The sequence below is a fragment of the Lasiosphaeria miniovina genome (assembly GCF_030549165.1).
Source record: "Lasiosphaeria miniovina strain SMH2392-1A chromosome Unknown B0T26scaffold_2, whole genome shotgun sequence".
Classification (NCBI taxonomy): domain Eukaryota; kingdom Fungi; phylum Ascomycota; class Sordariomycetes; order Sordariales; family Lasiosphaeriaceae; genus Lasiosphaeria; species Lasiosphaeria miniovina.
Window position 1 is genome coordinate 4,978,274 of NW_026848221.1, and position 23,462 is coordinate 5,001,735.

Sequence of the window (23,462 nt, forward strand, 5' to 3'; positions counted from 1 at the left end):
AGCTCGGCCTGGCAATGCATGCAAGCAATGACAGGCGTGACCAGACGAGATTTATGACGAGCTGCAAGGCCTTGCGCCGCACGAGCTCGATCGACGGAGAGGACTTCAAACAGGTGACTCACTGAAGATATCAAGAAAATATAATACCAACTATTATCTAGCTTAAAAATTTGTCTTTTTGTTTGGGAATGGAAAGAGTTGATACAGACCCCCTCAGCAAATTAACTGACCTTTTAGTTGTCGCTTTTCTCTTTACGGTACTACGATAACACAAAAATCACAAAAACCGGGAGCTGCTCCGGTATCGCCACACCGACACCAATTGAAGTTGGATATCTTGGGGGTTTGTAGCGGCGCTCAAGCTGTCACTGGCACTCTACAGCACCGCCATTGCTTTTTGTAAAAAACTCGATTTGTTTTCTATATTCTACATCTGAAACGGCATTGTCATGGTCATGGAGGGCTTCAATGGCTGTGTCCGGGGCCAATTGAGGCAGTCCCGCGCCCAATTGGCCCGCCACCTTGGCTCTGGCCGTGGCCGTGTCTCTGTCCCTGTGCAAGCTCGGTTCTACTCTGCACCTGCGGCTAACTCGATTCCGGCGGCCAAGAAGAAGTACGTGCCGACGACGGGGTCCTATCCTCTCGGCTTCAGCACGTCGGGCACCATAGTGGGAGTCAAGCCGGCCAACACCACCAAGCCCGATCTCGCCTTCATCGCCTCAGACCGCCCTTGCGCCGCCGCCGCCGTCTTCACCAAGAACAAGTTCCAAGCCGCCCCCGTGACCTTCAGCCGGAGTCTGCTGGAAAAGGCTGCAAACCAGGGCATCAAGGCTGTCATCATCAACTCGGGCTGCGCCAATGCCGTCACGGGCAAGGGCGGCTTGGAGGATGCCACTAAGATGGCCCGCGAGGCCGACAGGTGCCTGGGCCAGACCAATGCCACTATTGTCATGAGCACTGGAGTCATTGGCCAGAGGCTGCCCATCGACAAGATCATCAAGAACGTGCCGGCTGCACACAGCGCCCTGGGGTCGACCCATGAGCACTGGCTCGCCTGCGCCAAGGCCATCTGCACCACCGACACCTTCCCCAAGCTCATGTCGCGCACCTTCACCCTGCCGTCCTCGCCATCGACCGAGTATCGGATAGCCGGCATGACCAAGGGCGCTGGCATGATCCACCCCAACATGGCCACCTTGCTGGGTGTCATCGCCACCGACGCCCCCATATCCCCGGCCGCTCTGCCCTCGGCCCTCAAATACGCTGTGGATCGCTCGTTCAACAGCATCACCATCGACGGCGACACGTCGACAAACGACACGGTCGCTCTCCTGGCAAACGGCGCGGCCGGCGGCAGCGAGGTCGCCGAGAACTCGCCCGACTACGACGCCTTCCGCACCGTCCTGACCGGCTTTGCGGCCGACCTTGCCAAGCTGGTGGTGCGCGACGGCGAGGGCGCGACCAAGTTTGTGACCATCCGCGTTGTCGAGTCGGCGAGCGAGGATGTGGCCAGGAAGATTGCCAGCACCATTGCCCGGTCGCCTCTGGTCAAGACTGCGCTATATGGCAAGGATGCGAACTGGTACATTACCCTACTCCCTCTGCGCCAAGTCTAGAATCAAGGGCCATGGGAAGCAACTGCTGACGGATTATGATAGGGGACGTATTCTGTGCGCCACTGGATATTCGTTGATCTCCGAGCCTGGAATGCCCGTCAACGACGTGCCCGAAATTGTGCCCGAGAAGACGAACGTCTCGTTCATCCCCACAGACGGCACGGCCGAGCTTAAGCTATTGGTGAACGGCGAGCCAGAGCAAGTGGATGAGGTACGTGCTCAGCCCTTGTGTTTCCTGTATAAAACGTGATGCTTGTTTCTTGTGAAATGCTGACCATGTCCAAGGCGAGGGCTGCCGAGATCCTCGAGCTCGAGGACCTTGAGATCCTAGTCAGGCTAGGAACTGGCAACAAGGAGGCGACCTACTGGACATGCGACTACAGCCACGAGTACATGTAAGTAAATCTCGACAGATATGGACTGTGGAGGCTACTGACACACGATACTTCTAGCACCATCAACGGCGACTACCGCACGTAAAGACAAGAGGGTGGGTTCGTTCGGTGGGGTTGGGGGACTAGATCCAAAGTACATAGATTCATGGGGAAAAAACGTAGATACGTGTGCTGGATACACGCACCAGCGCACCAGCGGAGCGTAATGAACAGAATATGCTTCTTAAAAGGAAAACCCCTCGATGTCAAAACAATTAGCACATGAGGTTCTGTTTCCCCTATTGTTTCCTTCAATGTCAACAATTAGATGGCCTAGGGTTAGGGTTGAGGTGAGGTCTGAAGGCCCCCAGAAAGAAAAGCACTTAAAATCGGAGACGCGACTTTTGGCAAACGCGTCGCGCCGAAACCGAGATCCAATCCGATCTCATCCCATCCATCCCCTCCTCCATCGAGCGACCGTCCCCTCATTCCCACAAACTACGAGATCTTCTTCGCCCGCAAAAACAGACTCGAGACTCTCGAATCTACGTAGCGAAAAAGAAAGAAAAAAATTTTGAAGGGGAAAAATGCCAGCTGCCAGAGCCGAATCAAAAGGCGAATCGTCGACGTCGGCAGCCAAGGCTGCACTGACGGCCAGTTCGAGCGACAATGCCACCTACGAGCTGCCATGGTATGTTGATGTTGGTTGCTGGACTGATTTCACACATCCCAATCGCCATTTTTTTTCATTATCGCTGTGGCTGACTCGGGAGCGGCAGGGTCGAGAAGTACCGACCTGTCTTCCTCGACGACGTGGTGGGCAACACGGAGACGATTGAGCGGCTCAAGATCATAGCGCGCGACGGCAACATGCCGCACGTCATCATCTCGGGGATGCCGGGGATCGGCAAGACGACGAGCGTGTTGTGCCTGGCACGGCAGCTGCTCGGGGACGCGTACAAGGAGGCGGTGCTGGAGCTCAACGCCAGCGACGAGCGCGGCATCGAGGTGGTGCGGCAGCGCATCAAGGGCTTCGCGCAGAAGAAGGTGACGCTGCCGGCGGGGCGCCACAAGCTGGTGATCCTCGACGAGGCCGACAGCATGACGTCGGGCGCGCAGCAGGCCCTGCGGCGCACCATGGAGATCTACTCCAACACGACGCGCTTCGCCTTCGCCTGCAACCAGTCCAACAAGATCATCGAGCCGCTGCAGTCGCGCTGCGCCATACTGCGCTACGCCAAGCTGACCGACGCCCAGGTGGTCAAGCGGCTGCTGCAGATCATCGAGGCCGAGCGCGTCGAGTACAGCGACGACGGGCTGGCCGCGCTCGTGTTCAGCGCCGAGGGCGACATGCGCCAGGCCATCAACAACCTGCAGTCGACCTTTGCCGGCTTCGGCTTTGTGTCGGGCGACAACGTCTTCAAGGTCGTCGACTCGCCCCACCCCATCAAGGTGCAGGCCATGCTCAAGGCCTGCTACGAGGGCAACGTCGACGCCGCCCTCGACGCTCTGCGCGAGCTCTGGGACCTCGGCTACTCGAGCCACGACATTATTTCCACCATGTTCCGCGTCACCAAGACCATCCCCACCCTCAGCGAGCACTCCAAGCTCGAGTTCATCAAGGAGATTGGCTTTACTCACATGAAGATTCTCGAGGGCGTTCAGACGCTGCTGCAGCTCAGCGGCTGCGTCGTGCGGCTGTGCAAGCTGAACATGGACCCCAAGAAGTTTGAAGCGCCCAAGAAGTAGGAGAGACTCGAGACATATGAGGGAGTGAAAAGGGACAGGAATAAAAAGAGATACCCAGGCTGGGCTTTGCAATGTGAATGTTTTGATCTTTTCATGTGTTTGGCGTTGGCTTTCTATCATGTGGCTCGGTTTGCTTGGCTCTAGCGTAGCATACGTGCAACCAGCCAGGAAAAGGGGAGGCGGTTCACGGCAGATTTACAGATGAGTGTTTACCCACAAAATATCTTATAGTATATACATACTCATATGATTTATAGATTAAAGTTGGTCACGAAAAAAAAAAGCCAATACCCGGCGGAAGCACGAAGCAACAAGTCCAACACGAAAGGTTCTCGGATCCGGCTACAACTGGCGCATCACATGCCGGCCGCTCCGCTCCCCACACCCGAACTTTGAACGGCCCGGAGCCGTCGAGGTTCGGCACGACCATAGATTTGCTACCCAATGACACGTACCGCCAATAAGGTTGCGGAATAGAGAAGAACAACAAAACAATATGACGCGGGTTATAACCTGAACTTGGACCTGATAGCTCCCATGATGAATAAACTACATTTCACAAATCACGTGTCCTCGGAGTGGAATATACATACTCATAAAATAATGCGAGTGGGAAATTGGGATTTCGGTGGAAGAAGAGGCAGTTGTGGCGTCCTGGCCGGATACGCGGACGCCGGTGCCCATGCTGTTGTATGGAATTGTAACAGATCGCAGATATGCCTTGGGCGCGGCGTCCGTTATGGTACGTAGCGGGCCAATTCACTGGATGGATGATCGCCCGAAGACCCCCACAGAGCACTGCGAAACCTCGAGGAGCGCATCAAGCCCGAGCCGCTCAAAGAGGCCCTGCGCGCCATCTTCTCTGAGTATGGGAATATAATCGGCATCGTTGCTAAGACTGACTTGAAGGCCAAGGGCTAGGCTTTTATCGTCTTCGAGGACCTGGGGTCGGCCGCTAACGCTATAGAGGAAGTCCAAGGCTTCGACCTCTTCGACAAACCCATGCAGTTGGCCCTCGCCCGGACACGGAGTAATGCTACTGTCTTAAGGCTTGGCATGGACATATGGGAGGCAGGGCCAGTGGAAAGAGGCTGAAAAGCTATATTTACAAGTAGTAGAGACGAGCAAGAAGGTACTAGGTGACGATCATCTCGACACGCTGAACAGTATATACGGCTTGGCATGGACATATGAGGAGCTGGGCCGGCGGAAGGAGGCTGAAAAGCTATACTCACAAGTAGCAGAGACGAGGAAGAGGGTATTAGGCGATGATCATCCCTGTCACGGCGGGTGCCGTGTTGGTGTCAATGACGTAGTGCTGGAGTGTGGTCTGTGCATACCTATCACGTGGTCCGCACCATACCTAGAACCCCGCGCCTTGCCCGCTCCCCGCAACATCTTCCTTTTCCTTCTTTAGCTTTAGATTCCACAATACAGGTTACGGTTATACTGCGTGTTATGCCAGTCGAATCCTCTCCTTCGTGACACCCGATACGCTGAAGAGTATATCTGGCCTACAGCGAGTAAGAGCGCGAAGATAATGAAGGGTCTCAATTCCTAGCCTAAGGCATATTCATCTATTACTTTACTCGCTCTCTCTCATGTTCTTTTTTTTTCTTCATAGCGCGCCTTAAGAAGGGCCCAGGACGACAAGGTGCTTTATAGTTGCCGCATTATTTTAGCATCATCATCTAAGGTCTTCGAGGTGTTTTATCTGTTGATAAGCTAGCAAGCTGGCAGGCCGGTTCCAGCAAAAAGACAGGACTACAAATAGCCCTACAATGGTGTATCGCGGTGCATATTCCAGGACTGCTAGATGTTGCTGTTGAAAGGTATACAGATTGGCATAGTCTCTGTCACAGATCTTCGTTTGTTGGGAAATGCCCGCCTGCCTACGGTCTGAGCATCTGAGACTTAAATCATCACGCATCGTCGTCCTCGTCGTCCTTGCCATACTGCTGCTCAAAGCTCTTCCACATGGCCTCGTCGCGCAGAATCCGCCGCCGCATGCGCATGGCCGCCTCGTACTCGCGCAGCCGCGAGTCGGCCTCGATCATGCTGCCCAGCACCATGCCCGACATTTGTATGTATCTGGAAGAAATTAGGCAAAGGATGACTTGGTGAGAGACGGAAAACAACATACACTTTGAACTGGATCGTCAGCCCTCGGTAGATGGGCGACAGGCTGTACCCGAGCCCGCCCAGCACCGCCGACGCCACGCCCCACTTGGCCGCGCCGTACATGGCGCCGCGCGCCGCCTCCCACGACGCGTCTGCCGCTTCGGCGTGCTTGATTTCGGACGCGGACGGCATTTCTGCCCTCCCTTTTTGTTGTTGTTGTTGTTGTTGGTCTTGGGACTTTCGGAACCCCCCCTGACTTTGAGTTTCCCTCCCGGCCGGTCTTGTGAAGTGGATGGCCTTGCTGGGTCTCTTAGTGTGTGAATATCTCGTTCGCTTGGCTGTATGCGGAATGAGGGGGGATGGGATGGGATGGGATGAGAGGACAGGATAGGGGGGAAAGGGGGAAAGGGGGTAAAGGGGGAAAGGGGGTAAAGGGGGAAAGGGGGTAAAGGGGGTACCTATGCAACCGCCCCAGAGGAAGCTGGGAGTGTGTTTGTAGAAATGCCTTGCAACGGAGACCGTGGTCCACTTGCTTTTCTCTCTCTCTCTCTCTCTGGGTGTGTGTGTATGTGTTTGACAACGAGGCTTGGTCTGCGTGACCGTGCAATTATGTGAGCACAAAGGCGTCGGCCTACCTCAGTGCGGCGATGAGAATCAGCTGATAAGGCGCTCAACACCCCCAAACAGAAAAATTAGATCGATGGCCTAAGGAGACGCCTACAGATTTTTGCCGTTGATTTGCCTTGTCAATTCTAGTGCTAGATCTAGCCCTGGAGCAGGCTCGCCGTTCTTCGTTTTCTGCTGCTCTGCTATTATTCGTGAGTAGTGCGGATGTGAGGTCATTCCAGCGTAAGGGCAGGGGCAGGGGCAGGGGCAGGGGCCAGGAGGCTGTTTTCGTTGAAGCTCAAATACAACCCGCCCGTCCGCAGCGCCAGCGACATCATCCCACCACAGTGGGGCGCATTCATAGAACCGAACGTTTGTTCAACGCTCACCTCACTCTCCCGACGCGCCTCAACACCGAACTGCCGACGATGCGACAATTACGTCTCAGCTTACGAGCCAATAACACCACCACACTTCAAGTTGAATGATAGTAACATATTGCAGGGTTTAAAGCCCCAGTTAAACTTTTGGTATGGCCCTGCTCAGATATGAACCCTTTTACTAACCACCAGCATTATGTCTTAAAAATCGCCATGTAATGAGTATCTCTCCAAATGCAATCTCGACATAATATCTAGCATGGAAACACCTAATTTTCAACGAACATGTCCCGTTTTAGATATCACCACCCCCTTCATCTAGACCCCCATATCTCCGCAACGCCCTCCCTCTTGTACGGCCGGTAGCCCGCTCATACGCTCAAGGTCCCCTTCGTGCTGGGCACCTCGCCCTCGCGGCCGGCGACGCGGGTGGTGGCCTGGCGGATAGCGACGGCGAGGGCCTTGAAGGCGCTCTCGGCGCGGTGGTGGTCGTTGTCGCCGCGGAGGCAGTCGACGTGCAGGGTGACGCGCGCTGCCTGCGCGAAGCTCTGCAGGCAGTGCGGGATCATCTCGGTGCTGAGGTCGCCAATCTTCTCGCGCCGCAGCCCCAGGTCCACCACGCTGAACGGCCGGTTCGACAGGTCCACCACGGCCCGGCTGAGCGCCTCGTCCAGCGGCGCGTACGCCGACCCGAACCGCGCCAGCCCCGTCGGCGTCCCCAGCGCCTGCGCGAACGCGTAGCCCAGTGCGATGCACACGTCCTCTGAGGTGTGGTGGTCGTCGACTTTTTTGAGAGAGAAGAGGGGGCTTGGTTAGCTTATCTCTTTCTAGCCGCATTGGACTGGGCTGTTTGGAAACACCCACTGTGCAAGTCCCCCTGGCAGGCTAGAGCAAGACTCCATCCGGCGTGCTTCGACAGGGCGTGGAGCATGTGGTCCAGGAAGCCAATGCCCGTGTTTATGCTGATCGTTTGTGACTTACTCGCCTGTGTCGCGTGGGCAGTCTCGGAATCGCTATTGCTCCCCACATTAAGCCGGGCATCGGTGTTGGGAGGGAACGCGCCGCCGTCGAGGTTGAGGGCGAGCTGGATCTTGGTCTCGTTCGTGTCCCGCGCAAAGGCGGCCCAGCGAGGTTCGGTGCTCATGTTGAGTGAGGTTCGGTATTTCTGTGCAAATTTAACGGGGCTGAATTCGAGGCCTGAAGAACAGCGCCAGCGTTCTCAATTGGGTGAATCCTCTGCTTTGCTTGTAAGTAGCGCGGTGAACAAGAAGCTGGAGAACTGATATCTGCTGGTAGACTCGCCGTTGACACACCGTAGACAAAATCTACCAACACGCAGCAGAAGAGCGCTGTCAGAGAGACCCCGCTATTGCGCATTGGTGGGGGGTAGTTGCCGCCCTGAGACTTTTGGTTACAGGGTTGCAAATCCATCAATCCGGGTTCCCAGCCGCTGAAGACGGCCCCACCATGGCCAGCGCGATAACCGATAAGAAAGTCTCCCGTTCCAAAATTTTAAACGGGCAGCCGCATTGGAAGAGGGAAAGCTCAAGGCGGTTTCATTCAGGTTTCCGTCTTCTCCCCGTCGTCGTCAATCGCCACACACAGCAGACCTCAAAACCCCCCTATCATCGGCCACCATGGCGCCCACGAGGACGATAAAAAACAGACATGCCGCCAATGGGTCGGGCATCAAGGGCAGCAAGCAGTCAAAGAACCCAAAGTCGGACGGCGGCGTCATCAAGAAGTCCAAGAACAACAAGTCCAACCCGGCGCACGCGTCGGTAACGCGGGGTAAGGGCCGCCCCAACATGGCCGAGCTGCTGCACAAGAAGAAGAAGCGCGTGTACACGGCCAAGGAGCTGGGCCTGCCCGAGCTCAACATGGTGACGCCCGTCGGCGTGCAGAAGCCGCGGGGGAAGAAGAAGGGCAAGGTGTTTGTCGACGATAGGGTCCGTGATTCCACCTCCATAAAACCCGCCATTCTGGTTCTATCACTCTCACAATCGTCACAAATACTAACACAGCCCCAACACGCACAGGAGAGCATGAACACCATCCTGGCCATCGTGCAGGCCGAGAAGGAGGGCCAGATCGAGTCCAAGCTGATCAAGGCGCGGCAGATGGAGGAGATCCGCGAGGCGCGCAAGGCCGAGGCCGACGCCAAGGAGGCTGAGCGGCACGCCAAGTTTGACGAGACCAAGGACTCGCTGCGCAAGAAGCGCAGGAAGCCGCGTGGCGGCAGCCGTGGCGGTGGTGACGGCGACGACGGCGGCGACGTCAAGTCATTGGCGGCCACGGGAACCAACGCCACCAAGCTCACGAAGAAGAGAGTGTCCTTTGCTGCCGAGTAATCATCTTAGGGGGGCTCTCTACTACTCTCTATTTCAGGGTCTATCTCTTGTCTGTCTGTCTGTCTGTTTGTCTGTCTGTCTGGGCTGTGTTACACAAAATAAGGAGCATCGGTACGGTATGCACGGCGTCGCGGCGTTACTACGGCTTGGCCTGGGCCTGGGATATATCCAAGAGAAAACGAGGGCCTGCATCTTTATGGAGAAAGGGAAGATAAATGAGGAAATCACTGGTGTCTGTAAGAGAACATCACGGAATCATGTCTGCATCAAAAATGACCTTGTCGGATAACATATGGGCTATATAGTCACTCTTTTAGGCTCGGAACACTCGAAATTGAGTCTCGTTGGGATTCTATCCAAGTCTACTACCATTATCTATCGCCCCTTACTTAATCGTAGTGGCATATGTGTAACGCCATTCATACAGAATTCCCAATTCTAAATCCTTCAAACATGGCCATATGTACAAAGATCCTTACCTACCTTGGGTGATGCGCACACCGCAACCTACATGACCTACTGCACTTAGCAGCCCAGATCACGGCTTCTCTCCCCAAGGAGATCGGCGGTTTATTCCTTCAGAATCTCAAGCTTTCGCCTCACGGGAGAGAAGCGAGTCTTGAACTGGGGGGACTCGGGCTCTTTCCCATCAGAACTATCGCTGACGGCAGCGGCAGCGGCAGCGGCAGCATCCAAGTCGATCTCGGACACCATGAGGTTCAGGAAGTTGCAGATGGGCTTGGCGTGCCACCGGCCCCCGCCGAACTCGAACCACGAGAGGTGCCCGCCGAGGGACGTCGTGCAGAGCACCGTGTAGGGATTGAGCTTGAACTCGCCAAAGGGAATGCCTTCTTGCACGGCAACCTGTGTGTGAGAGTGTGTGAGAGAGTGTGAATAAGATATACAGTCAGAACCTTATATGTTCTTATATTTCTTCCGTCCCATCAGGCGTGGGGTAGTCAAGGTGGAAGTGGAGAGAGAGATATCAAAAAGGGAGGCTCGGGGACTTACGGGATCATCCAAGGCTGCGATGGCCATGAAAGGAATCCTGATCGCGAGGAGGGCGTCTGCGGATGACGCGTCGCGATAGTATGCATTTTCAGTCGGATATCCCCATGTTACGGTCCTGCCATGCAAGTTTAGCATTTTCGGCCTTGTAGTGGTTTTGAGTTGGCTGTGACGTACTGTACTTCTCGGTCGAATTCGTAGAGGTATGTGACACGTTGGATACGATCCAAGTCTAAGTTGGTATACTTGAGGACAGATTCTTTGTGCGAGTTTATAAGTCGCTTCATGTTGTCTGTAACAAACCCCCTGTCAGCAAGCTGCGGGAACGTGGGAATGGGATCCCTGTGGGTGTGACTGCTTACTTCCCATGACCCTATGATATACCTTCCCCATCATCGTCATCTGAAGAGCCTTGTTGCAAACCTCCAAGTCAAACGGGTTCCCTACAGAGATGGCAGCCTTCAATTGACAGCTGGCGCCTTCCTCTGCTACGTACTGTGCTCGCTTGTCAGTACTCCGTAAATACCTTACCTTTGGACCCGATCGCGGTCACAAAGAGAGATTATATATTTGTTTAGCAGAGAAGGGCGAATGCTTACGTTTGTTAGGATATTTGCGCCAAGAGAGAAGCCGAGACCGAAAAGGGGCCTGTTTGGAAACGTCTTTCTCGCCCAGTTCACAACCTGTGTATTTGTATTGTAAGTCAATTAGCTGGCTGACGTCAAGCGCAGGGATGATTGAGCCGGGCCAGCTACGAACCTGGCGCAAATCCCAAGTCGCTCTAGCATTGAACAGAACGCCGCTTGTCACAGGGCTGTTGGCACAGCCGCGGGCATTCACAACACATGCCTCCCACCCGCCGCCGTTCGTGACGAGCGGCTCAATAGCGTGGCGGAGGTAGACCTCGTGAGACCCGCCAGAGAGTCCGTGGAGGATGAAGAGCATTGGCTTCGTGTCGTCGGAGCTGATCTTGGCAAAGTCCTCCTCCGCAAAGTAGGCAGTCCGCGGAGGAAGCGTCTCGTCAACGTCTTGGTGCGGACTGACAGCAAAGTCGGCAGCAAAGGACCCAGTGTAAGTCTTGTGGTCGGCGTCAAAGATGCGCCTGCGGTAGTAAATGTGTGGCCCGTGCTCGTTAACCGCCGTGTACATAGTCTGGGCATGTCCGTTGAACAAGAAGGGGTTGAGCTGGCATGGAGGCACTGCCGTCTCGCAAAGCTTTAGGAGATCTGTTGTCGTTCCATCCTTGTTCTGCAGAGTCAATGGCGATGGCGCATGCGTGAAGCCAATCTTGGCTCGTCCAAACCAATCCCCCATGATCCAAGACTGACACAGTCAAAGCCTGGCAGACGACGAGAGTCAGAGGTAGAGAGTGCTAGGCACTGGTAAAGGTACTTTGTCCTGTTGCTAAGCCGTGGGAGTACTGGACCGAGAGGATTGAGACCAAAGGCGGGAGAGAAAATCGAAAGGGCGGTGGTGTTGAACAAGAACAAAACACCTTGGATGGTTACACGATGTCTTACTTAGTACTGCAGACTGGAAATATTTGCCAACTTGGCCAAGGTACGCGTGCAGCAGGGAGAAAAGCAACCGGGACAGCGCAGTGGGACAAACAGGCTGGAATTGGAGCTGCAAGCCGAGGTTCAGATTCGGCACTTTGAAGCAAACTGAAACGACCAAAACTGGTTGGTTTTTGCTGTTACACTTGTACCCAGAATAGAAGGGGCAAAGCCCGACCTCCCATGGACCCCCATGGGCTAGGCCGACAAAACACGCCACGTACACCTAGCACTATTAGTATGAGATGAAAACAAAAAGGCAGCTGATGTGAAAATAATGTGCTCTACGTAGAACACCACATCACCATTTGAACTTGCCTTTCGTAGGTCAGGAAAGCAACCTCGACTCCTCCTCTTCTGGGCGTGGCGTGGGGAAAGCTGTAGCGGGGACTGAAGCCCACGCAACAGGGTACCGCACGGCGTACGCAGTACACTCCACCGGGGTTTAACTGCTACACCGGGGTTTAGGACCTTGCACTGTAAGATTCTATACCCTAGACGGAGGTGTATTCTATACGTATCGGAGCTTTTAGTGTCCGTCTTCCGCCCGTAATACGTCCTGCGTACACGCACGGGATAGGCGCCACCTTACCTATCAGCCACATCTGTGCTAGCTACTCCAAGAAGTACTTTCATAAGCACGTAGTACGTAAGCGACGGATCTGTGCTAGTGTCCCCATACGCCTCGACCCAAGAACCCTGTCTTTCCTGCCCCGGCCCACAGCGAATTCGCTAACGTCGACTGGATACGGCCCGAGTCCAACACTGACTGCACCTGCATCCATTCTCGGGAGCCGCAACACCGTGGGATTCATCCGACGACAACCTAATCTTTGCTCGCATGCACGCCGGCGGCCAGGATGCGTAGATAGAGACCGCCAGCGATCCGTCGCCGACCGACCGATGCGATGACATTTCGAGGCACAATGCCCCAGGGGCAGCTTTACGACGGCCCAGGACAGGGTCATGGTCAGGGACAGCAGCAACAGCAACAGCAGCAGCAACAGCAGCAGCAACACCCGCGGCATCCATCCAACGGCCACGCCCAGTACCAGAATGCCCAGTACATACACCCCGCATACCCTCAGCAGCCGGCGCCTTTTTACACTACCGCCGCCCCTAATTTTTCAAGCTACAATGGCGCATTCGAACCTGTTCCCGCTCCACCGCCCCCTCCGCCGTCAGCTGAGCCACCCGTCCAGTTTGTAAACCCTTCCCTTCTACAGCAAGCAGCGCCCTCGAGGCCTGTCACCCATGTATTGTCTGCTTCCCCAACGAGTAATACGATGAGTCCGCCGATATCTCGAATCTCTCAATTCCCACAGCAGACCTCGTCGGCCCAGAACAGTCCTAGGCTGGGCGAGCCGCGACTGTCTTCGCAAGGGGCATCGATCAAAACACCCAAAGATGCGCGCCGGCCCACATCTCGAGGTTCGGTCGCAAAATCACCGATGCTGTCAAATACATCTTCCCACTTTGAGACACTGCCGCTCCTGCTCTGTATCGCCGAAGACTGTTTCGTCAGAGCCAACACAGCAGCGCAGAATGTTGCAAAGTCCATGTTGTCCGACGAGGTCATGGAGCACCACAAATTGGTGGCAACCGGGCTTGGCTGCCTCGAGATTGCCATGACGTCGAAAAAGCTGACGCCTCGGCTCGAGGCAAGACTGTGCCTGCGCTACGCTAGCATCCTGATGGAGGAGACTACTAACATCATGGAAGCTGAGACGGCTCTGACGAGGGGTATTGCAATGTGCGAGAAGCACCGGTACATCGACCTCAAGTACAGCTCGCAGTTTCTCCTCATGAAGACCCTCTTCCAGCGGACCCAGAAGGCAGCCTTCAAGTCCATCGACGGTCACATAGCTGATTGCACGACGTACGGACAACCTTTCCAATTGGGCGTCTGCGCATGACCTTGCTGACATGACTTCTCGAGCAGCTACAAGCATATTCACTGGATCTACGCCTTTCGTTTCCTCAAGGCCGCCTTGCATCTTGAGTCGGGCACCGCGGCTGACCACGGTGCAATCGAAAACCTGCGCAAGATCGCGTCCATTGCGGAGGAGCGCAGAGACCTTAGCATTTATGTCATGGCCATGCTGCTTGAAGGCCTAGCCCACCTTGGTGCTATGAAGGAGGACTGGCATGATCGTGTGCAGGAATGTATCGCTCAGGCATCGAAGCTGCAGCTCGACGATTCTGTTCACCTCCCTCCGATTGACGTACTGTTAATGCTCCTTGACCTGGCTTGCAGCCTGCATCAGAAGTCTACACAGGTTGCGGCCCAGAAACTGAGTGTTATACAGACCAAGCTGGACGAATTGAGACATTCTCCCGCCTGGGGCGTCCTCTCCAGCGAGGTATTGTTGCCAATTAGGCGCCTTCCCAGTTCATCACAAACAATAAGTAACGACACACGAGCCGTCCTCCGTCCTGGCGATGGTGATGTTGACTATCTTGTTCTGTCAACTCTCGGCAAACAAGAAGCCTATGCGCTGGCATATGCATTCAACGGGATCGTGGTTCTGTACAATTCTATAACACTCGGGAAAAGCTCTATGATCTGGGGCGAAACAATAAGGCTGCTAGAAGGCAAGATCGGTTGGACTTGTAGTTCGCAAATTATTCCAGCTAACACTCCCCATAGACACCAAACCGCCGCAATTACCGCAGTCTCTTCCAGATGCCCTCAAGCAAATTAGCTGGGCGAGGGGGCTTGCTTGTTATGCGCATGTTCTGGTCGGTATGCAGGCTGCCACCTTTTGCGACTGGGCAAAAGTGAAGAAGTGTCTCGAGTCGGCCAGAGAGTGCCAACCACCAGGGGGGCATCAAGAAACAATGACTCTTTACTTGTCAGGTGTCTTCTTTCAAGGCATTGCGAAGCTCGACGAAGCTCTTGAAATATGGAAGGACGAGCGATTTCAGATCGACCACAAGGGAGCGCCCAGAAACACGCGAGACCATATCGATTCGGAGCTATCGATACTGGCGGCACTGAACCGGCTGTGGATTCTGCAGAAACCAGGGTACAGAGACGACGCAGAAGCTGCAGAAGTCGTTGAACGGCTGCGACCTCTCTGCGAAGGCAACCCCGACTCGGAGCTCAGGACGGCTTTTAACCTCATTCTCGCGACGGTCATGCTGGAGTCGCCCCTGTCGATCAACCAGGTCAAACGGCATATCCAACACTCGGTAGCCGATACCAAATTCACGATGAACAGGCAGTGTCTGTCCATTGCCCTCAACATCATGAGGTATCGGTTTTTTGAGAACGTGGTGGCAGTCCAAGCGCTCAAGAGCGCAAAGGCGGCCTCGGCCATGGCCAAAAAGAGCGGCAACGTGCTGTGGATGAGCGTGGCAGAGGGGATGCTGGCGCAGTCCCAGGAAATACAAGGCGCAATGGACGACGCTCGGGCGGCCCGAGAGTCGGGCGTGAAGCTAGCGAACGAGGCTCTCGCCAAGAGGCATATTTGATCTGTTGTTGTCGTTGCCTGTTGCCGGGCATGGTGTGCTGCTTCTCTCCCATTTATTGTTTCTCCCGGGGCGCAGCATGGCTGGGCATTGTGGTTTGGCGCAGCTGTATTTGCTTTGATCGTGTAGCAGGCGTCGCTGGTTAGGAAAAACTACAGAGCAATGTATAGGCGAGTTTCTCGAAGGGACGACGTTGACGGGACGGCATTACTTGTGTGTCTACATACGGCGGACACCTACGCGCTTGGAATTTAGCTTCTCACATGCTTACTATAGCTGTAGTCCTGAAGGCGCGAAACCAGGTTTGGTACTTGGTAGGGTCGGGCGGTAGGGACCGGGTATATGGAGTATTAGTAGCTATTGTTTATTCGCGTACGCGACTCAGCCTTTTGGCGAGACTGGGAAGGGGGTGGGTTATAGCAGATACACAGTATATTGCATTTGCCGCGTAGCGCCTGTTGTTGGTCAGGGGTTGGCTGCGTGGCGGCGGCGTTGGGGCGGATCATTCGAGATAGCCTTATCCACCCTCTAGCTATCCTTATCGATAGCGCGATTACAGCTTCATTTCTGGCCCAGCTTTGACAACCTTTCCACATCCCCACGCCATTACAGGCAAGCTGGAGATATCAACCCCACCAGCCTTTTGCTCTTCTCTTCTCGACAGCGAGCCACCCGAATAGCACCAAAGGCATCCCCGCCACGAGAAGCCCAGCCTTCCGGCATCCCTGGCAACCAAACGCAGCACAACGGAAGCCACACATAGCCGCCATGGCCCCAGAATCAGCACCACCGCCACCACCACCACCAGAACCGCCAGCATCAACAGCAACAACAACAGCAGTCGATAAATGGTACGGTACGCCGCCGCTGGTGCACTACGCGTCGCTGGTCGCGGCCGTGCTCGCGCCGGTGGGGCTGCTGCTGCCGGGCCGCGGCCGCGGCGCGCTGTCGGTGCAGAACGCCGTGCTCGGCGCCGGCGCCTTCTGGTCGCTCAACCAGGTCGCCTATGACTACTCGGGCAAGTCCATCTACGCGCGGTCCAACGAGCGCTGGGCCGGCGTCCTCAACGCCCACGCGCTGCCCGAGAAGGCCCGCGCCAACAGGGAGCTCATGGAGCGCGAGCGCGAGCGCAGGCGGCACCTCGCTGGGGCTGGCAAGGGGGGGCAGGTGGTTCAGGTACCTCAGCAGCAGGAGCAGGTGAGGGAAAGTGATCATGGCACCGAGGAGGACCGCGAGAGGGAAAAGCTCTTGCCCGAGTGGAAGCGCCAGCGGCTCGAGGAGGAGCGCGAGGCCCTAAAGGAGGGCGGCAAGGGCATCTCGGGCATGATCACGGACCAGATCTGGGAGGTGTGGAACCAGGGCCTGGCTGCGGGGTTGCGTGGTGCCGGTGGCGGTGCCGGTGGTGGTTCTGATGAGAAGACGAAGACTAAAAAGGAGGAGCAAACACAAGGGGGAAAGGGGGAGAAAGGGGAATGAAAGGATGAGTGCGGGGGTCTTCTTTTTTTGACTTGTATTTTTATCCTTTTCCTGTTCTTTGTATTTTTTTTCTCTCGTTGGCTTTTGCTTTGGGTGTGTTTCAGACCATGGAGATGGGCACAGCATGGAGGGCGGCAAAAAGAACATCAATGGGTATGTTTGTATCTGTACCAAGTAATCCGAGTGTACGACGGCAGCATGGGAGAGCACGGCGCGTTTATTTTAGCAGCACCCTTCCCCCCCAGGTTCTTTCTTCTGGGTCAGTTAGAGACAAGGGCTTGGAAAAAGGAGCAGCAAGCTTGGAATTTGTGTAGCAAGAGCTTCTAGACTGACTACCTAGTTGTGCTACAAACAGTCCCATCCTTCTTCCCCGCGCTCCATATACAATGCAAAGACCAAGTCCATGCCCCGGGCCAATGGCAAGAACCAGACTGGTTTTCCCCAAAAGACAGAGATACCAAACGTAATGCTGGCCTGGAAAGTAACCATGCCAGTGCTAAGAAGTGGCGGTAAGCAACCGTTTCTCCTTCCTTGGCCATGGGAGAGGATAGTGAAGGGAGCGGCCTGCCTTCTCAGACAGTACAGCTGCCGCTGGATAGTTTGATAAACCACAGCATGTCTTACTCTCTCTACTCATCTCTCTCTGGCCTTGATCTAGGCCTTCTTCTCGCCGGTCGCACCAGCTTTCTTGGCGTTTCTCGCCGTTTTTCTCTGTTGCTTCTTGAGTTGGTATTCGGCGGAGCCAATCTTTTGGCCCTTTCGGCGGGCGTTGTCCTTCTCGGCTTTGTCCGCCTTCTTCTTGTCGGCCACGGCCTGAACCCTGTCTCTCTCCTGGATCCAGACAGCGAGCGCTTCGTCAACCTCTTCGTTCCGCTCCGTCGAGCTAAATGTGATGCCTAGACGCTTCTGGATAACCGCCCTTTGCTTTTCAATCAGCTGGAGGCGGCGGCGCGCCTTCCTATTGAGACCCGAGGGGGCTTCCTGTTTCTTGACTTCCGGTTTGCTGGCCTCTGCTGCCGTGTTGCTGGAATCCTCCTTAGTGGCCGTGACTGAGCTGCGGCCTACATTAGATCTCTTGTCCTCGTCATCTGAGTCTAAATCTGAGCTTGAACTGGACGAGTCGACGTCAATCTTTGGGTTGGGTATCTGCTCTTTGTGCTTTTGGGGTAATTTGGTGCCCTTGGTGTCAATCGTGAACAGAGCAGCTCCACCCTCCTCCTCGTCGGGCTCGTCGGCATTCTCGTCCTCTGGTTGCTTCTTTTCGGCCTTCATCTTCTTGTCTTTCTTCTTCTCATCTTTCTTCTTCTTGTCCCTCACCGGGGTATTCTTTTCGGCCGCTTGCTCGGCCTCGTCTTTCATGGCAGCGCTGTCGCCACTCTTCGAAGCCTTCTTGTCTTTCTTGACCTTCTTAGACTTCTTAGTCTCGGCTTCGACGTCACTGTTAAGCGCCATAAAATCTTCGGCAGCCTGGCAACCCAAATTGTTAGTATAAGAACGTGCGCAAGAACAAGATTTCAACAAGCCCAACAAACCTCTGTCTCGTTTTCGGTCGCGGCTGCGGGCTGGAGGTCCAGGGCTTCCTCGATTTTGGCAAGCTTTTTGGCCTTTTTCTCCTTCTTCTCACTGCTATCCTTGGATTTGGTTGATTTCTTCACCTTGTCTTCGGATAGCTTCTTTTCCTTCTTTACCTTCTGGTCCACGTCCGATTTCTCACGGGTGCGGCCTTTCGCCATGGCGAGCAATACAAAGGGGCTCTGGGCTGTGAATTTGTGTATTTATTGGGAAGTGTGATGAATAAGTTATAGCCTAGCGTCGATTGGCTGCGCAAATTAAGAGGTGTAGATATGTATTGTGCAGCGCAAAGTGAATTGCAGCTTCAAGTTTCCGTCGATGGAACCTAAAAGCTTCCACCTTCAAGAAAAATAATGTGGAACCATTTCCTTATCTTATCGCCGTTTCCCCACTGCTTTGTCCAATCCGATCTCGATCGAGTCCACTATTTCCAAGTACCCGAGTTTCCTGTTCAAAGGCGCAAAAAAAGGGAAAGAGCGTCGCATGTTAACAAATCCAGATCCCATCATCTGGCTCGCACGGAAACGACTCGAGCGATCACTTGAATGGGTAAGCACGTGAAACCTCTCTGCCTACGGACAACATCATAGGAAAGCTTTCTGTTTTGGGTTTGCTTTCCGTCTTAGTCGGTCAATCCGATGGAGACTTTTGGTCCCGTTTGCGGCTGAGGAAGGGAGCACAGCCCCCAGACGAGGGTGGTGTTCGCCTCTCGCTTGGCATTTTATGCATATCTTTTCTCCTGTTTCATCTGAACAAGAATGAAGGCAAAAGGCCAGAACGGCCTTCAATGTGGGGTTGCGCTACGCCGTACAGCATAGACTCCTCAAGACGCAAAGGTTGTAAGGAGAGATCAACAAGGCCAACTTCAGTCGCCCAGTCTTAGATGCCTTGGAGTCTCGACATGAACGTTTGGGAACCTAGTCATGGCTGTGACCACCGCAACCGCCCTGCAGGCGCGCTTGGCGTCTCCAAAAACAAACAGAATACCCCAGCGCGAACTTTCGTAATGGCCATTCCGTTCGGTGTCCGTGGCGGCCTCTTTTGCTGGTCCGATGCGGCAAACGCATCCAGGTTATTTGCTGCGCCGAATGGGGTGCCTTCGTAACAGTGACCTCCCCACCGATGATCAGCTTATACTGCCCTTCTTGCGTGGCTTGTTTGGGTCGTCTCGTCCTCTGCCTGGACAACTACGTCAGCCACGAGCCACGAAATGGCACTGGTTCACCCGTGCTGCTGAATAGAGGACAGGACACACACACAAAGCCCAGCCCAGCCTCAAACCTAAGCTGAGCTAATTCCTGATATTGATAAGCCTTGTTAGGCTCGTTTTTGATTTCGCGTGCCCATTCTTGTCCCGTTCCATTCTCTCCTTTTACACTTTTGGGAGGTTTGAGAGTCTCGACAAACTTGCCATCGCCGCCGCCCAAGAAGAACCTACAACCTTATTAACCCGCAAAACCCAACGCGGGCAGCCAGCCAATCGAGCGGGTCGACCGAGCCGCCCTTCCAATTTCCAAAACCGTACGGCACCTCGACTTGCAGAAACCCCGAGAGGCCCGGGACCATAGCGCATTGCAGCATTGCAGCACCGCATCATTCCAGCATTGCGCTTGCAAAGGTCGTTAGATTCGGTTGTCTGTCGTTGGGTTTTGTTGAGCAGGTGCGCGGCGTTTGCGCGTCCTTGACCCGGGACCAGACTGGCTCCAACTCGAAGGTGCCTTCCACGCACCCGCCATCCCGCGTACAGTACCCTACCCTACCGCAGCGGACGCGTCAACCCGCAAAAACCTACTCGGCCCCTGTCCTAGAGAGACACTAAGCCAAGTTGAAAGCAGCAAGACAGGGGGGGTTACCGCTTTGGCCGACGAAACATCAATCGCAACGCTTTCTCCTGATCCACTCTCTCCATCTTGCTCCCACTCTCCTTCAACCTGACCCGACTTCCTACCCGGAAGTTACCACCTTCGCTGTCCTCTCGAAATCGGGCTCGCCACTGCAGCAGACGAGGCCGCCCTCCGTCCTTTCTGTCTGCGACTTCCCACGTGTTAGGGGTTAAGGATCTTTGAATTTTGCTCCTGCTTGGGAGCGTCCAGTCGTTTGTTCTGCGACGCTTGGAGGGTGCTTCGTTACACCGGGTTTAAAATTCTAGCCGCGGCTCTAGAAATACCAGCAACGCAGGCAACCCCTCGACGACCGCCATGGCCGCAAACGACTACTACAAGCAGAAGCCCCTGCCAGCGCCGACTCCCTCGCGAATGTCGGGATACTACGACGGGCAACAGCAGTCATCCGCGTATCCGCCGGCCCCTCCTTCCTACACCTCGCAACAGAATCTGGCGACTGGCGATCGGCACTCACCAGGAGCGGGCGGGACAGGTCCGTCACCTTTCGAGACCGTCTTCGACGACCATGTCTACCCGGCGAACACGCACCAGACTCCGTCCTCGAGCCAACATCAACTAAGTCAGCAGGACTCGGAATACTACCGTCTTGAGCGGATCCCTTCAGACGAGATGGCTTACAATCACCCTGCAGATGACATTCCCCTACAGCCCCAGAGGCATAGCAATCTACCCAAAGACGCCGAGATGCAAGACCATGTCTATGAGGCGCCACAGAACAAGAAATCACGCAAGGGCCGCGTGCGCTTCGGCGAGCTGGGAATGCTGGGCGCAAACAACAAGAGGATACCCTTTGTCGTCTACCTCTTGACCGTAGTTCAAGTAGGCGTCTTTATTGGCGAGATCGTGAAGAACGGTAGGCATCCCCATCCTGCATTTGTCCTCTTCCTAGGCTAACACGCCATTCCACGCTACAGCGACGGTCACTGGGTCGCCCATAATGACGCAGCCCTCGTTCAACCCCATGATCGGTCCGTCGCCATACATACTCATCAATATGGGCGCCAGATTCGTGCCTTGCATGCACAACACGGTGGGGGTGCAGAACTCGCATGTTCGCATACAGTGGCCGTGCCCGAACACGACGACACTTGACCCGGAAAGCCCGTCGCAAAAGTGCACCCTCTCGGATCTCTGCGGCTTTGGCGGTGTCCCCGAGCCCTTTTACAACGCGACGGCGACGATAGACCAGAGTCCTCAGCCGAACCAGTGGTTTCGCTTCATTATCCCCATGTTCCTGCACGCCGGCCTCATCCACATCGGCTTCAACATGCTGCTTCAGATGACTTTGGGGAGGGACATGGAAAGGTCAATAGGGTCGATTCGCTTTTTCCTCGTCTATATCAGCGCCGGCATATTCGGGTTTGTCATGGGCGGAAATTTTGCTGCTACGGGCATCTCGTCGACTGGTGCGTCTGGAGCATTGTTTGGGGTCATTGCCCTGACTCTCCTCGATCTTCTCTACTCGTGGAAGGATCGTGAGAAGCCGGTCAAGGATCTCATGTTCATCATCCTGGACATCGTCATTTCTTTTGTCTTGGGTTTGCTGCCAGGTCTGGACAACTTCTCCCACATTGGCGGATTTCTGATGGGCTTGGCGTTGGGCATCTGCCTGCTCCACTCACCCAACTCTCTCCGACGACGCATCGGCGAGGACGTGCCCTACGCTCACGTAAACAACGGTTTCCTTTCTCAGGGTGCCCCGCCGTCGTTCCTCAAGAATCCCCTCGGCTTCTTCAAGGGGCGCAAACCGCTCTGGTGGGCCTGGTGGTTGTTGAGAGTCGGCGCATTGGTGCTCGTGCTGGTCGTCTTCATCCTGCTCCTCAACAACTTTTACATCTATCATAATACTTGCGACTGGTGCAAGTATTTGAGCTGCTTGGTAAGAAACCCCACGTTTCTGATTGTCATTACCTATGCTAACATTGTTCCACTAGCCCGTCAACAACTGGTGCGAGACTGGCAACTTGAACATTACGACGCCAAACGCGACGCCGGCCCAGCACAGCAGGCGTGACGCAGTTATCCTTGATCTTCTTGAGCACTGGGCACGGATCCAGGTGTGAGGAGTGAGCTGTTTTGGTTACTGAGTGGTCATTAAGAGAGAACCCCTTGTTCTGGTGTGAATTTGGTTGCGAGATATGGGGAGGAGGAATTACAGGGGAACTCATACCCCTACCCCCTGTGAGTGTTTTGATTATGCATAGCACTGGCGTTCCTTTTCTGGGGTTTTTTTCTCATGTTTTTATTTTATTTGTTTCGGTCATGGGATGGAGGAGTAATTCTTAAAAGAAAACCAAAATGCCTCAGACTGGCTGTAAAACGGGGGGTTTTCTTATTTTCATTCACGACGGGGGCCTCAAACCATCACTGACTGGGCCAGGTCGTGGAGGGACCCTGTTTGGAACCAGCGAAGAACAATTATATCCGCCCGGGTGCGTGTCACCTTTGCATTCACCCGGGAACGTGTCTATATATCAATATATAAGCAAGTGTAAATGCTTCTAGTCGACCCTGTCGCCCTTGTTGGAGTTGGATGCTCAAAAGGTATATGGAGCACGTTGTTTGAGTATCGCTGTTCCTTCATGTAGTATAACAGTGAACACCACTGGGCACCTAAGTACCTTACTGTCTCCCAAGACTTCTCCTGCTTGCCAATAGGTTGTTGTCTTGGCGCGGTGGGTCGAGTCAAGACCGGAGTGGCGTGGGGAAAAAGAGAGCAAGAAAAGCGGTTGCTTTCCTAGACACTGTCATCTAGGAACGTAGGTAGGTACTGGGTATGTAGAGAGTTACATAGATAGGGGTAATAGCAAGGTTGATCCTAGCTTTACATCACTTAGCTACCTGAGGTACTTTGTAATACAGTGTTACGTGTCTATCATAAGAGCCAGATATGCCGAGTTGAGAGCGAGAAAGCGGGATACCTAGGTAAGCACAGTAAGTAATGGGCCCTGACTGGGTAGTAGATTCATCTACATTTCTTTGTTCCAATCCAACCCAACCCAACCCATGATATACACTCCTCCAGCTACACAATACAATGTACACTGTTTTAATTTATATTCTTACATCTTGGTATCTATATATATATACATAACATGTAGGTGTTCTGTTCATCCATGACCCCTTTTCTCTATGCTTGTGCTGTCCGTATTATACAAAAACAGGGAGTGGTGATACAGAAGCCGCCAGTCCACGAACTGGGCGGGCGACATTTACCGCTTCTCCTCAGCCAAGTCACCTTTGAACTAGTAAGCAGGGGATATGTCGCCGTCCTT

The 23,462-nt window shown here is 54.5% G+C and overlaps 10 protein-coding genes across 10 annotated transcripts; 6 read left to right on the plus strand and 4 right to left on the minus strand.

Moving 5' to 3' along the window:
* Window positions 1–74: 74 nt before the first annotated feature.
* B0T26DRAFT_697257 (arginine biosynthesis protein ArgJ) lies at window positions 75–2,395 on the plus strand. The gene is made up of 4 exons (XM_060441385.1): window positions 75–1,582; window positions 1,659–1,827; window positions 1,902–2,011; window positions 2,069–2,395. The coding sequence occupies exons 1-4, from the start codon at window positions 450–452 to the stop codon at window positions 2,094–2,096; spliced, it is 1,440 nt and encodes a 479-aa protein (XP_060301076.1). The 5' UTR covers window positions 75–449; the 3' UTR covers window positions 2,097–2,395.
* Window positions 2,396–3,015: 620 nt separating this feature from the next.
* B0T26DRAFT_697261 (DNA polymerase III, clamp loader complex, gamma/delta/delta subunit) lies at window positions 3,016–4,084 on the plus strand. Its single transcript, XM_060441386.1, has one exon. It carries the CDS (start codon window positions 3,092–3,094, stop codon window positions 3,737–3,739), a length of 648 nt encoding a protein of 215 aa, XP_060301077.1. The 5' UTR covers window positions 3,016–3,091; the 3' UTR covers window positions 3,740–4,084.
* Window positions 4,085–5,661: 1,577 nt separating this feature from the next.
* On the minus strand, window positions 5,662–6,052 carry B0T26DRAFT_635965 (uncharacterized protein; the record flags this gene model as incomplete). The annotated part of the gene is made up of 2 exons (XM_060436781.1): window positions 5,662–5,830; window positions 5,883–6,052. The coding sequence occupies 2 exons, from the start codon at window positions 6,050–6,052 to the stop codon at window positions 5,662–5,664; spliced, it is 339 nt and encodes a 112-aa protein (XP_060301078.1).
* Window positions 6,053–7,217: 1,165 nt separating this feature from the next.
* Window positions 7,218–7,990, minus strand: B0T26DRAFT_738649 (imidazoleglycerol-phosphate dehydratase; the record flags this gene model as incomplete). Its single annotated transcript, XM_060443613.1, has 2 exons — window positions 7,218–7,630; window positions 7,711–7,990. The coding sequence occupies 2 exons, from the start codon at window positions 7,988–7,990 to the stop codon at window positions 7,218–7,220; spliced, it is 693 nt and encodes a 230-aa protein (XP_060301079.1).
* A 493-nt stretch (window positions 7,991–8,483) lies between these two features.
* On the plus strand, window positions 8,484–9,197 carry B0T26DRAFT_636687 (uncharacterized protein; the record flags this gene model as incomplete). The annotated part of the gene is made up of 2 exons (XM_060436852.1): window positions 8,484–8,795; window positions 8,886–9,197. The coding sequence occupies 2 exons, from the start codon at window positions 8,484–8,486 to the stop codon at window positions 9,195–9,197; spliced, it is 624 nt and encodes a 207-aa protein (XP_060301080.1).
* A 570-nt stretch (window positions 9,198–9,767) lies between these two features.
* B0T26DRAFT_639857 (Alpha/Beta hydrolase protein) lies at window positions 9,768–11,519 on the minus strand (the record flags this gene model as incomplete). The annotated part of the gene is made up of 6 exons (XM_060437174.1): window positions 9,768–10,061; window positions 10,209–10,323; window positions 10,383–10,497; window positions 10,568–10,700; window positions 10,805–10,888; window positions 10,965–11,519. 6 exons carry the CDS (start codon window positions 11,517–11,519, stop codon window positions 9,768–9,770), a joined length of 1,296 nt encoding a protein of 431 aa, XP_060301081.1.
* A 1,168-nt stretch (window positions 11,520–12,687) lies between these two features.
* On the plus strand, window positions 12,688–15,238 carry B0T26DRAFT_738652 (cohesin loading factor-domain-containing protein; the record flags this gene model as incomplete). Its single annotated transcript, XM_060443614.1, has 3 exons — window positions 12,688–13,640; window positions 13,704–14,356; window positions 14,412–15,238. The coding sequence occupies 3 exons, from the start codon at window positions 12,688–12,690 to the stop codon at window positions 15,236–15,238; spliced, it is 2,433 nt and encodes an 810-aa protein (XP_060301082.1).
* A 566-nt stretch (window positions 15,239–15,804) lies between these two features.
* Window positions 15,805–17,002, plus strand: B0T26DRAFT_164440 (uncharacterized protein). The gene has a single exon (XM_060433519.1). The coding sequence runs from the start codon at window positions 16,004–16,006 to the stop codon at window positions 16,709–16,711; it is 708 nt and encodes a 235-aa protein (XP_060301083.1). The 5' UTR covers window positions 15,805–16,003; the 3' UTR covers window positions 16,712–17,002.
* Window positions 17,003–17,365: 363 nt separating this feature from the next.
* Window positions 17,366–18,444, minus strand: B0T26DRAFT_748479 (uncharacterized protein; the record flags this gene model as incomplete). Its single annotated transcript, XM_060444970.1, has 2 exons — window positions 17,366–18,178; window positions 18,244–18,444. The coding sequence occupies 2 exons, from the start codon at window positions 18,442–18,444 to the stop codon at window positions 17,366–17,368; spliced, it is 1,014 nt and encodes a 337-aa protein (XP_060301084.1).
* A 1,560-nt stretch (window positions 18,445–20,004) lies between these two features.
* B0T26DRAFT_164248 (uncharacterized protein) lies at window positions 20,005–22,368 on the plus strand. The gene is made up of 3 exons (XM_060433518.1): window positions 20,005–21,040; window positions 21,102–22,066; window positions 22,122–22,368. The coding sequence occupies exons 1-3, from the start codon at window positions 20,482–20,484 to the stop codon at window positions 22,248–22,250; spliced, it is 1,653 nt and encodes a 550-aa protein (XP_060301085.1). The 5' UTR covers window positions 20,005–20,481; the 3' UTR covers window positions 22,251–22,368.
* The last annotated feature ends 1,094 nt before the right edge of the window (window positions 22,369–23,462 follow it).